The sequence below is a fragment of the Camelus dromedarius genome, chromosome 15 (assembly GCF_036321535.1).
Source record: "Camelus dromedarius isolate mCamDro1 chromosome 15, mCamDro1.pat, whole genome shotgun sequence".
In the NCBI taxonomy this organism is placed as follows: Eukaryota; Metazoa; Chordata; class Mammalia; order Artiodactyla; family Camelidae; genus Camelus; species Camelus dromedarius.
Genome location: NC_087450.1, coordinates 46,512,822 through 46,526,555, shown reverse-complemented (window position 1 = coordinate 46,526,555; position 13,734 = coordinate 46,512,822). Strand labels below are relative to the sequence as shown.

Here is a 13,734-nt window from a genome sequence, read left to right as displayed (position 1 = left end):
GGTTTTCAAATTTTTTTACCACAACCCACAGAAATATATTTAAATCAACACACACACACACTTCTAGATGTATAAAAAACACGTTTCACAAAATACCTTACCACATTAAGCTACATTCTTTTTTCTTTTTTTTTCCTTTTCTCTATTATATGCTTTACATTCGGTTACAGCCTACCAAAAGGATTTCAGGAAACATTAATGGGTCACAGCCCGTAATCTGAAAAACACTGCTTTGGAAAACCAGAGAAGAAACATGACTTCAGTCTAACTGAAGTAAACTCTTCAGGAGAATTTTAACCTAGGATTTTTGAGTAGGACTTAATGTAGTGTAGAAGTATTTAGATCAGAAGTGACTTGCCCAAGGTCACGTGTTTATAATAAATGGTAAAACTGAGGTTTTCCCATTCCAAGGCAAGTGTCCTTTGACATTACACAAAACAGTTTTTCATTAAAATACATACATGCCCGTAAATGAAAAAGTACAATAATTCAGTCTAAGTTAGTTCATCTGCACACAAATTAAGAGAGATTTTATATGCGTGTGTCTATACAAACACATATATACATATATTTTATTTACTTATTTTATATGTAGCAACTGTGGAAGCAATTGCTTATAGAAAAGGCTGATGTGTTATATTAACTTTAATAAAGTTAATTTTTTATACCTTTATCAAAATATTAGTTTTTCTTTTCCTCTAGAAGCTGATAAGTTGTATTAATTTTGTATAAAACTTTTAATTAAAAACGGTGACAAGGAGAAATCAATTCTCCCATTGAGAGAATACTATACCAGTCTCAAAACTAGTTACATTATTGAGTTTCTTAAATATTTTGAGGGACACCCAGAATAAAACAAGTTCTCTCCATTTCAAAGCTTATATTCTGATAAATACTTAAGACAAAAATAATTAAATTAACATTATAAGATGACTAAAAGATATTAAAATCTTTTACACCATCAAGGGCTTTATTCATCTATCACAGAAATGAGTAGAAATAATGACTTACGGTTGCATCGTTTTTGTACAAATCGTAATTTGCAAGCTGTTCTGTATGTTGATAGTCGTATGACATCAAAATTCTGAGCACCTGAAAAAGGACAAGTAAAAAATCATCATCTAGATCTACCATTTAATTTCTACGTGCTGGCAAAGTGCTTCTACTCCACTGTGTTGGCACAGTCATGCCAATAGACAGCATGTCAACCAGGCCTTCTTTGGATGCAACACAAAGAGGGGAGGAAGGGTTAAGAAACACTTTCTGTGTGCCTTCTCCATGCCAAGCACTCTGCCAGTAGTTTTCCCTACATCATCCTGGCTGCCAGCCTAAGAAAACTCTGAGAGGAGGACCGCTCATGACTTGAATGAAGGAACTGTATACTGAGCAAAGTGAAGCAAACTGGTATAGTAGGAAAGACCCTAGCCTAGAGTTAGGAAAGCTAAATTCCAGCCCTAGTTTGCCCACCAACCTGCCAAGATTGCGGCCACATTATGTATCTCTTCTCAGCCTCAGTGTCCTCATCTGTAAAATGAGGGAACTGGACCAGCTGATCCCTAAGGTCCCCTTCTGCTGTGTGGTAGCCTGTATTTTTCAAAAAAATGGCCACAGTAGTATTTCCAGACCGGTACTCTATGTGCGTCTAGTACACTGCCCCTCCCCATCAAGAACTAAAGAACATGCCCCCCACTTGCATCTGAGGCTGTTCTGACTGTCTCGGTGAACAGAGTGTGGCAGACGCGACACTGCGCAACTCCTGAAGACAGGTGATGAAAGGTGGGGCAGGCTGCCCCTGCTCTCACTCTGAGGATGCTTGCCCTTGGAGCCCAGGGACCATTGTTGGGAAGAAGTCCAGACTAGCTGATGTGGAGAGACCACACAGAGATGCTGACGTGCGGAGGAACTGAGTCTATCAGCCGAAGTCATCAGCAACCGTCACACTTGTCAGTAAGCAAGGCCTCTAGTGATCCAGCCCTGAGACTTCGAGTCTTGCAACCGAGACCTCGGATATTATGCAGCAAAGACATCGGCACTGGATGTTGTTCTAATTTTAGACCCCAAACATTCATAAACAAAAAAAATGACTCTTTGGGGATAAGTGATATATAACCACAGTAACTATAACAAAGCCTAAATTACATGAGTCTACAAATCAAACTTTGTTTTCATGTCAAAATTTGCTATAAAATTCTCCTTGAATTTTAAGGTCACTTCAGGGAACTTTGGCCTCCAATGTGAGTTTTTCACTTCATCTATGCTGCCTTTGCAAGATCTAGCAGCAACTTTGACTCAATAAACGGAAAGTGAACTAGCATGAATTATCTTCTACCAATATTTATAGTCATCTCTCATTTCTGCTCATTTCACAAAATTTTTTTTTAAAAAGGAAGGATTTTTCCAGGTTTTTGGTGAAAGTAATATTGACCAAAAAGTGAAGCAAAGCTTTCTCTTACTCTCACTTCAACCTTTACCTTGATGTCACGATTAAAATTATTTCCTCCATCATCCAGTTCTCACAAAGCTTCTATCCTTTTATATATATATATATATAGCCTTATTTTTTTAATATAAGAAGCTTTTTTGAAATACAATTCACATGTAATTCACCCATTCAAAGTATTCAATTTAATGGTCTTTACAGAATTGTATAACCATCACCACAACTGATTTTAGAACATTTTCATTATCCCAAAAGGAAACCACTTCCCTTTATGAGTCACTTTGCCCATTTTTTAATTGGGCTTTTATCTCTTCATTATTGAGTTGTAAGAATTCTTTGTATGTTGTAGATACAGTCCCTTATGAGATATATGATTTGCAAATTTTTTCACTCATTCTGTGGGTAGTCATTTCAATTTCTTGGTTGTTTGCATGAAAGCACAAAAGTTTTTAATTTTGTTCCAATATATCTACTTGTTCTTTTGTCACTTGTGCTTTTGGTGTCATACCCAAGAAGGGTTGCCTAACATAAGTTCATGAAGATTTATACTTATGTTTTCCTCTAAGAGTTTTATAGTTTTAGCTCTTACATTTAGGTCTATGATATACTTTTAGTTAATTTATTATGTGGTGTGAGGCAGGGGCTCAAATTCATTCTTTCACATATGGATATTCACTTCTTTCAGCACCATTTCTTCAAAAGACAATGCTTTCTTCATTAAATGGTCTTGGCGTCCTTGTGAAAAATCAAGTGAACAAAGATGTATGGGTTTAATTCTGAACTTTCAATTCCATCCCATTGATTCTATGTCTGTCTTTATGCCCGTACCACTTAATCTGGATTACTCTAGCTTTGTAGTTCTCAAATTCGGAAATGTGAGTCTTCCAACTTTGTTCTTCTCTTTTGAGATTGTTTTGGCTATCTTGGGTCCTGTGAATTTCCATATGAATTTTAGAATCAGCTCATCCATTTCTGTAAAGAAGCCGTCTTCTATGGGGATTGCACTGAGTCTGTGGATCAATTTAGGGAACACTGCCATCTTAATGATAAATTTTTCTGGTATCTTACAGGATATCTTTCCATTTATTTAGGTCTTCCTTAATTTCTTCCAACAATGTTTTACAGTTTTCAGAGTATAAGTGTTATACTTCTTCTATTAAATTTATTCAGTATGATTTTCTTTTACTCATTTATTTCTTAATATATTACTGTCTCAGCCTAAATATTTTAAATTCGAATCATTAAATATTAATTATTCAAAAATTAAACCAAACCAATGGTTTTAAAAAAGAATGCTGACAAATGTTCAAGGGCACTTAATAAGTAACCTGTTATTAAACTACTGCAGGTAATTTTAATGTCTAAATATTTATTTTTATGAAATATTTTTATGAGAAACACTGAGAAAACTAATGTGAACAGCTAGGAAAGGAAAGTTCCATCCCCAGCTGACCAAACAGATAGACTACTAATCTGATTGACAAGACTGCAAGGCATTTATTAGGCCATGTTTGCTAGTGAAGAAGTAAAAGTGCAGGAAAAAGTCAGTGCACCTGTTGTAACTCACTCTCTTCAGACTTTTTCTCCAGTGCAGTTAGAGTCAGATTTGGGTACTGCAAAAGATGAAACAGAGCCGATATCACCCAAGTCCAAAGCTAACTAGTTTAGGGAAGCAGGAAACTCCATATGCTTCAGCCCAGTTTGCCAGAAATCTCTACACTGAAGTATCAGGAACTAGTAAGAATCAAGTTATCACTCTGCTTTCCTCTGCAACTGATGCTTATGAAAACACATCACTCTAAACCCAATGGGGAAGAGGTAGAGATAACAGTGGGATGGTATAGGATTCAGAAATTCTAGGAAGTCCTGGCCATAATACCATTTTTTAAAATCTAGTAGCAGTCCAAATCCAAAAATAATTCCTAGAAGTTAAGATATAATCAATAACCTTAGAACTTTATTAAAATCTTATTGTAGCAACATTCAACCAATCAGGTACTCAAACTTCCCATAGGTTCTCCTCCTTCTGGAGCAGTCACCTTTACTGATTTCCAAAAGGAGAGTCCTCATACACTGCCTAAGTGTAGCCTTCAATTTTTTAATACTTCCCCTACGTAAGTATCATACTGATTTCCTGATCAGAAAATATGGTAGTTTGGCACATACAAAATAGAAAAGCTCCCAGCAAAAAAACTGAAATGATCAGATTATCCCTTTGGGAATTCTGGACTTAAAAATAATTACTTTTCATTATCATTCATTTCAAGAGTATTTCATTATAAGAAATACAGTAAAATGTCATTTTAATTCTAATGTCAGACAATGTTTCAAGCGCATCAAAAATGGTACGGAGTCCTAACTAAATATCCAAGCAGAACACTGGCTCCAGTTAGAAAGCCCAGTGAAATTCCTGAACAGACAGGGGACAATATGGAGACACTGGGTACCCAAGAGGTACAGGAGAAAGACAGGGAAATGATAAGAAAGGATTAACCCTTCTTTGTACATTATGGCTCTCCTTATTCATGAAACTAGGATATGAATGTTCTATAGTATAACCAAACCCCAAGAAAAGAGAAGAGTCAAATGTAAGAGTTTTATTGTTATCTGTTTGTATCAGAAGCTTGTATCAAAATCTCCAGGGGAAGAATCCGCAATCCTCATTCTTAACAAATGTCCCTAGAGAGTCATATAAAGCAGCTAGTTTTGGAAAACACAAGACTACCCAACACAACTTAAAGGTTTGGCTCATGCACCTCTCAAATTTTACCGCACACCCAACTCCAATCAGTCTGGACTGCATACAATTACCCAAACATGACACGCCCTCCCACCTCTGGGCCTTTGTGATAGTGCCCCAGCCCTCCCCTCACCACATCATTGGGCTGACTCAGCCGAGACACTTCCTCCCAGATCCCTTCCTTGACCTCCCATGCTTCCCCTACCATGGCTCCCACTGCCCTATCATTCCTTGTTTCCATTTCCTGGAAACTAAGCTCCATGAAGGCAAAGACCCACTTACTGTTGTATTATTCATTAATATATGCCCCAAAGTAGGACATAATAAAACTAGCAACTAAGTATTTATTAGAATAAATAACTGAAAATTAGGAAGTTCTCAGTTGCCTGGTATAAAAGACTCTGATCTCCTTTTTCCTAAAAATATAAAGAGTAAATAAATACAAAAGGTTAGACAAACTATACAACTGTGGACACTAGCAAGGAAAAGCTAATGGGGAAGGTGATAAAAACAGTGGGGAAGCCAGCTCTGTTTCCTGGGTAAACATGCTGATGCTTTTAGCCTTCTTCAGGTAGGGCAGAGGATTCCAAACCATGTTCTAGGAAGCCACAGGATTTGGTGGAGGTGTTCAGCAGACCAATGGGAGGTATAACAAAGAAAATATACTTTGTTGAAAAAGGAATCTAACTGGGGAAATGAGGAGAAGGGAAGGAGAAAGGGGAGAAAGGGGAGAAAAGATTATAAATCTAATAAATGTAAATAGAGTAACATTTCTGAATTGTCTGAAAATTTTTACAAGCACTTCTAATGAGGAAAAAAATTTTTTTCAAAAAAAATTAGTCTGAATAAGCAACAAAAATGAACATGAATGACTTCCTCATTTTTTTCTTGGTGGTACAATTAAAAACCCTAGGGACCAGAGGTGAAGCCAGAGGTCCCAGCAGAGAGGAAGGTACAACCACTGAAGGGTGACTCCATCAGCGGATGAAGTAGGAAAAAAAGTTTAAAAATTCCACAAAAGGAAATGGTAGAGACACATGCCTAGCGCCACCAAAATTTAGATTTAAATTTTTTTAAATAATGGCAAGCAAAGAAAGTGATAACCAAATAGGTTGGATAAAACAAAAATTGATTATACAAAATAAAGTCTAATATGGAGTTCAAAACATAATACAAAAGACAGCATATATTTCATAAAAGAGGTACTCTAAAATATTCTAATATTCCTGTATTACTTTGAACAAAGTTATATTTATTGATAGGATCTGGACTTCATTTTAATTGATATTAAAATTTCTGGGGTAACCACAAAAAGAATAGAAAAAGAACATAATATAACTCACAACTAAGTAGAGGGGAAAAGTAGAACAAATGGAAGGAAGCTCAACTCATCTGAAAGAAGTCAAGGAAGGAGGAAAAACAGAGAAAGGACAAAATTGAAGTACAAAATAAAACGTAAGAAATAAAATATATCAGTATTCATAAAAAAAGTTAAACAGAATAAATCCTTCAGTGAAAAAGCCAAAACTGTCACAATGGTCAGTTTTGTTTTGTTTTCTAAATAAACTAACTTATGCTGTTTATAGGAGATATACATAAAACATAAGGATACAGAAAAATTTTTTAAAGAATGAACAGATATACTGTACTAGGCGTGTAACCAAAAGAAAGCTGGTATAGTTATATTAATATAACACAAAAACAGACTCACAGTGGGAAGGGTAACAGCTCAGTGGCAGAGCACATGCTTAGCATGCATGAGGTCCTGGGTTCAATCCCCAGAATCTTTATTAAAATAAATACATACATACAATATTTTTTTTAAACTAGACTTCACAGCAGAAAAAAAAAAAGCATTACTAGAAAAACAGGTACCCATATAATGACAACAGATCCAACTTCCTAGGAAGGCATAACATTTTAATATATATACACTAAGAACAAAAGCTTCAAAACACTGACAAAACTATAGGGGGAAAATTTCAAATCCACCATCAAAGCAGAGATTTTTAACATCTTTTAATAATTAAGATCAACCAGTCAAATCAGTAAGAACAAAAAAGATTTTAATAAAACATATAACAAGCTTGACTGAGATAATAATGCAGAGAACATACACATTATTTTCAAGCATTCGTGGAATATTTAGAAAAACATATAATGGAGAGGACCAATAAAGCCAAAAGTTCCTTGAGAAATACAATAAAAGTGACATTTTGGGGAAGGAAAAATAAAACCAGAACCTCTGAGCACAAAGGCCTGGTGTCAAATATTTTATAGACTCATCTAGACAGCTTTTACTTTAGCACCAGAGTTGAGAAATTATCACCTTTCATTTTTCTAAGGAATTTTATATTATGTAAAAATTATAAACTATCAAATTTTTCTATGTAATTTATTCTCCTCTTCCTTTAATAAATATTTATTGAGTTGCTGGAGCTACCATGATAAATACATGTGATTCTTACTCTTGTGATGCTTACAGTCTAGAAGATAAAATACTAAGCAAAGAAAGAATGAACCAATTCCATCACTAATGATGTGTCAGTGTAGGTCCATCAATTGTAAGAGATGTTCCACTCTGGCGGGCGGGGGTTGACGGTGAGGGAGGCTATGCATATGTCAGGGCAGGGGGTAAATACGAGACAGCTCTTAATTTTGCTATGAACTTAAAACTGCTCTAAAAAAAATAAAGTCTTAAAAAAAAAAAGATATACATGTAGTTACCTACCTAAGTAGAAGTCTATAAACTAACCATTAAGATTAATAAGAGTGAAGAAAGATCATTTGGTTCAAAACTGACATACTACAATCAACCCAACACCCAGATGACAGGGCCAAGTAATAAGGCTGGCAAAAGGTGACTTTTGCATTCTTACAAGGTAATTATGCTGGAGACTTGGGGTGATGTTGACAATGAGATTGGGGCTTCCAACAGCACGTACCACTGGTACCAGTGCAATTCTTTCTGTGAAGAAATGGAGTAGACTCAGGGAGCCACCTCCACCAAACATCATATCCTTGAGTTTGTTACAGAGAATGGTAACTTATACAAGGTTTATGTGTCAGTGATAGCATTCACTAAAGAGTAAACTCAATTCTTTGCAGAATACCCAATTTCTACTTCAAATACCTACCCTACCACGCTCTCTCATATGCCCATGTAAGTGTACCTACCCTCTGTAATTCTTAGTATCAAGAATTACAGTTTATTTGGTTTCTGTTTTTGTCAGTTTCCCCTTAAAATGTAAGCTGTGGGAGAGAAGTCAGGGACTGTGTTTTGTTCTCCCCTATAACCCCAGCACCTAGAATGGTGCCTGGAACATAACAGATTCTCAGTAAATGTGTTAAAAACTAAATGAAAAGATGACCCCTATGCTGAGTCTTGAAGGGTAGGCAGGAGCAACAAGCCAGATGAAGGCGGAGGCAACCCCATACACAACAGCACAGAGAGAGGAAAACCACCATCTCTCTGGGGGAAAGCCAGGCCAGGACTGCTGGAAACAACACAGATGGTGAGTGATGGAAATCAGAAACTTGTGAGCCAAGGAAGAGTCCAAAATGGCCTCATTGGGCAACTCAGGAGCTCGGGCTTCCTCAGGACAGTGATGAGGAGCAACAGAAGGGATTTAAGGAGGAAGTAACCTAAGGTTTATATAGTTCAGTCTGGTAGCATCAGAGATCACCGACTTGAGCGTCAAGACTGAAGGAAGGGATCAGAAACTGACTGCTTCCGTTTAGAAAAGTAAAAATGATTAAAATATATATATATATTAACTATAAACACAGCTAACCACATTAAATAACTACGGTTCTGGGTCAAGCATGGCGTGAAGTGCTTTAGTCCCATTATCTCATTTAATCTTCACAATAGTTCTATGCAGTAGGTCCTATTTTATGGATGAGGAAATTGTAAGCCAGTAAGTGAGGGAGCCAAGATGCAAATCCAGGCAGTCTGACTACAGAGCCTGGATTCAAAGCCATTATAATTTGAGGGACAGACCGATTCAAGACTCACGAGAGCTGCAGATACTAACTATTATACATAAAGTGGATAAACAACAAGTTTATATTGTATAGCACAGGGAACTATATTCAATGTCTTGTAGTAACCTATACTGAAAACGAATATGAAAACAAATATATGTATGTACATGTATTACTGAACTATTATGCTATACACCAGAAATTGACAACATTATAAATTGACTATACTTCAATAAAAAAATAATAATAATAAATAAATAAAACTAAAAAAAAAAAAAGACTCACAGGGGAAAACTCAGCTGCGCTTTGTAATTTCTTTGGTGGAGGAGGGTGAGGTGGAGAGAAGTGATTCCAAGGTGCCCAGCTTAGATGACTAGCAATGAGAGACTCAGAACTAGGAAAGTCGTTAAAGATCACCCAGATCAACTGCCTAAGCCAAAAATTTCTTTTTCTGCCATCTTTAACAGACAATTATCTAGGCCCTGCCTGACAGGACAACACAGATCTGAGTTGAGTCAAACTCTGCTTCCCCATTACTAAGACTCTAACAATTTAGAAAATCTTGATAGTTGAAAGGGTCTGACCTGCTGATTTTCACTCCATGATATGCAGAATTCTAGAATTCTGCAGCTACCTCGGGGGTATCTCAAGCTGACTCCCACCTCCCTCCTCTGGCTTCACCAAGCAGCACCAATTTTACAACACTCATGTTGAAGGTCCTTGTAAGCTCTCATTGGGGAAAAAAAAAAAAAAAAAGCACAATGCTCTTAAAAGGCTTCACAATCACTGGCACAGACCAATAACCCCATTTCATGGTTAATGAATTTGAGGTCCGCCAAGCGTCAGTGCATTGGTCAAGGCCATGCAGTCATGGTCACATCGACAAGTAATTGCAGACCAAACCAACCCTCCGAACACTGGGAACTACCCTATTCCTCCCAGCCATCTTTTTTTTTTTGCTTGAATTTTATGTAACAACTATATAAGAATATGTAAGAATATAGGAATACATAAGAATAGATAAGAAATATATAAGAAGTTTTAACAGATTTTAAAGTGTATACAGTAAAGTAATATACCAAAGTACACATTTATGCTTTTAATTTTTCCTACAGCTGTAAGTGCTGTGCTAACACTTAGTCATCTCTACCTTAGAACCTTTATCTAGTGGGAGGTAATTTATATAATGCATTAATTATTTATCACCACCTGCAAGCTCATGGTAACAATGGAGTTACAGCAAGAGGTTTAAATTGACAGGCAAGCCTTAAACCCACAGATGATCTAGGTTAACATTTCTGCTTTATTATTTATGATCTTGCTTAAGAAAGAAGTTCAAGTCAATTCAGTTAAAATACGTGCTCTGTCTTGGGGGTTCTCCAACTCCACGATTCTTTAACCCCCATTCTTCCCTTTCTAAAGCTTGTAACATAAAACTTCTAATTTTTTAAAGCTATGACTTGATAAGGGAGAGGGAAAAAAAAATGCCATTCCCACACATACAAATAAGGATTTCTAGAAGCACTCAAGACTCACGCATTTCTATGAACAGCTGCCTCTTCTCTGCCATGGTCTTCCGCTTGTTCCCACTTTCCTCAATCATCCTAGAGACAAAAAAGGATACAATAAACCACTGTATAATTTGACAATTCAACCAAGTGCTTATCATGCTATTGTGAAGAAGAAATTAAGTTGTATAAGCACACATTAAGAGGGTAGCAGTAAAAATAAAGTGGAAGCCCAATATAGAAAAAGATAAACTGTGGTCCCTCTATCTGATAGCCTTGAAATATCAGAGTCAATACTTAAATGAGCTCGTACACTTGCTTCCTTTGCTGAAAATAATGTCTTATTGCTAACTTTATTTTCTCTGCAGAGTCCTAGATTAGCTGAGACACAGTTTCCCATATACCTACTGTTTTACATAGATAAACATGTCACTAAATATAAATTTAAAATAATTATAATGAAGAGCTACAAAAACACATAAGGATAATTAGCTTATATGTAAAATATAAATAAAATCTTTTATTTTTATATTACACAGTATTAAACAAAAAAGTATTCATCCACAAACTCAAACAACTCCTAAACATAATTATTTTGTCCCATGATTTAGGCTATGCCAGTCATTTTGTTTCTATGCATTATCTCATTTAATCGTCCCAACAACCCTGGGTGCTGGTATTTATTATTTTATTATTTTTATTATTATTATTCCCATTTTACAGACTGGGAAACAAATGCCGAGGAAAGAACACTAACTTGCTCAAGGACATACAACTCAGAAGCAACAGAGTGGAATCCCAACCCATTCATTAAACTTCTTTCATAATTGTTGCTTCTACATGCATATTTTCAAATCTCTATGCCTAAAAAGCTGGAATACAAATAGCCCATTGCATGGACCCTACTGATGCAAAATTCATGGCAATTTCAGCCAAACTTTGCCTTACTTTGTGAAGAAAAATATCTAGACAATAGCATAAGCTAAATGATTTCCCTAAGCAGATTAAACTGCTATAATCATGGAGTGATTTATCTAACATATTCTCAAATATGTTAGAATCACAAATTAAGTGATGACTACACAAATTACATATCCATTAAAGCAAACTGCCTGCCAGAAGTTTATAGATAGATATATCCTAAAGAAAATTTAGAATGTAAATATATATCTTAACATTCTGCAATTAATATTTTTATCACTAAGACTGGCCCTTAGATCATTTTGAAATGTTATCAAATAGGCTTTAACATACATAATGGTTTCTTTTTTCTTTTTTTAATTAATAGACTTAATTTTTTAGAACAGTTTCAGGTTCACAGCAGAATTGAGCAGAAAATACAGAGTAGGCACAAAGCCTTCCTCACCCACACATATATACTCCCCTACCCTCAACATCCCTCATCAGTGTGGCATATTTGGTACAATCGATGAACCAACATGGACACATTATTATCAACCAAAGTCCACAGTTTACATTAGGGCCCACTCTTGATGTTGTACATTCTATGAGTTTTGACAAAAGCATAATGACATGTAGCCACCACTATAGTATCATACAGAATAATTTCATTGCACTAAAACTCCTTTGTGCTCCACATGATTTTTTTTTAACAATCTGCCCCCAAGAGGAAAAAGTTTTAAACAGAAAGAAAATAAGACAAAGAAAAAGCAGCCAGAAACAGCACAAATCTACTGAAATCTAGGTCCTAGAGAAAAAACAGGAGCTGCTATCTGCAGTTACAAAGAAAAGAAAATATTCAAAAGTCTGCTCCCTCCCCCTAGTCTTGGTCTCTCACTAGATTAATGCAAAATTTAAATGCAAAACACAGATTACAACAAGAGAATCACAATGTCCTTTATAATATATATCATTTATTATATCCTTTTTCTACTTTCATTATTTTTTTCTTAGGTTTTTTTTTGGGGGGGGTATTTGGTTTATTTATTTATTTTTACAGGTCATACTGGGGATTGAATCCTGGACCTTGTGCATGTCAACCGTGTGCTCTACCACTTGAACTATACCTTACCCCCTTACTTTTGCTATTTCTTTACATCATTTTTTTTCTGAAAGTAAGATCTAAGAATTCCTGGAGATCCCTAAGTTCTTCACGGTAGTTTTCTAAATTTTGTCTTTATTTCCAGATTAATCTTGAAAAAAATTACTATAAACATATTGTGGATCATCTGGATGACCACCAAGCTACAAGGACTGCCAAAGCCACTTCAAAGCCACTTCAAAGCCCACATCTGCATGTGTGATTACTGTGACATTGGAAGCAAGAGATCACCTAAAGCAAACTAGAGAAACTAGAGTTCCCTGGACCAGATCTGGCCTGCCACCTGTTTTTGCAAACACAGACTTACTGGAACACAGCCACACCTATCATTTACATATTGTCTGTGGATGCTTTCATGCTACAATGGCAGAGCTGAGCAGCTGCAACAGAGAGCATCTGGCATGCAAAGTCTAAAACAATCAACATCTGGTCCTTTTAAGAAAAAATAAGTCAACCCAACCTAAAGCAATAGTAATCAATATTGCATTACTACCCATGCCTGGCTGCAGTTAGGTTATTCCACTGTCAAAATGACAATTATCCCACATCCCACCAGGGTTTGAGTTTCAGTTCCATTACCAGAAGTTTACCCTGGACAATTGGCTTTAATCACTCTAAGATTCATTCCTCATTGCTGAAATGGCATAAGAATCATATATGCTTCGCTACCCTTCATTTAACAAATACTTACTGAGGAGTTCTTATGTGACAGGCACTCCTAGATGTACTGGAAACATTGCAGTGAATAAAAGAGACAGTCACCACCTTCATGTAGCTTATGAGAGGATTAAAAACAGTAATTCATTTAGACAGTGCCTGACCTTAGGTAAGCACAGGACAAATGGTGGCTGCTATTCCTATTATAATTATTATTATCACTACTACTGTTTTCTTCTCTCTAGCTTACTTTATTGCAAGAATACAGTATATAATACCTATAACATACAAAATAAGTGTTAGTTGACTTATCGATAAGACTTCTGGTCAACAGAAGGGT

General features: G+C 36.0%; 1 protein-coding gene across 17 annotated transcripts in view; it reads right to left on the bottom strand.

The window, feature by feature from the left end:
* DTNB (dystrobrevin beta) overlaps positions 1-13,734 on the bottom strand; it is a 211,535-nt gene that overhangs the window by 172,458 nt on the left and 25,343 nt on the right. For all 17 annotated transcript variants that reach the window (XM_031466695.2, XM_031466696.2, XM_031466694.2 and 14 more), the window contains 2 exons: positions 10,704-10,771; positions 1,012-1,092 (listed from right to left, as the gene is read on the bottom strand). In XM_031466695.2, coding sequence (XP_031322555.2) covers positions 1,012-1,092; positions 10,704-10,770 — 148 coding nt within the window. In that variant the 5' untranslated portion in view covers position 10,771. Of the gene's footprint in view, positions 1-1,011; positions 1,093-10,703; positions 10,772-13,734 lie in introns of those variants that run through there.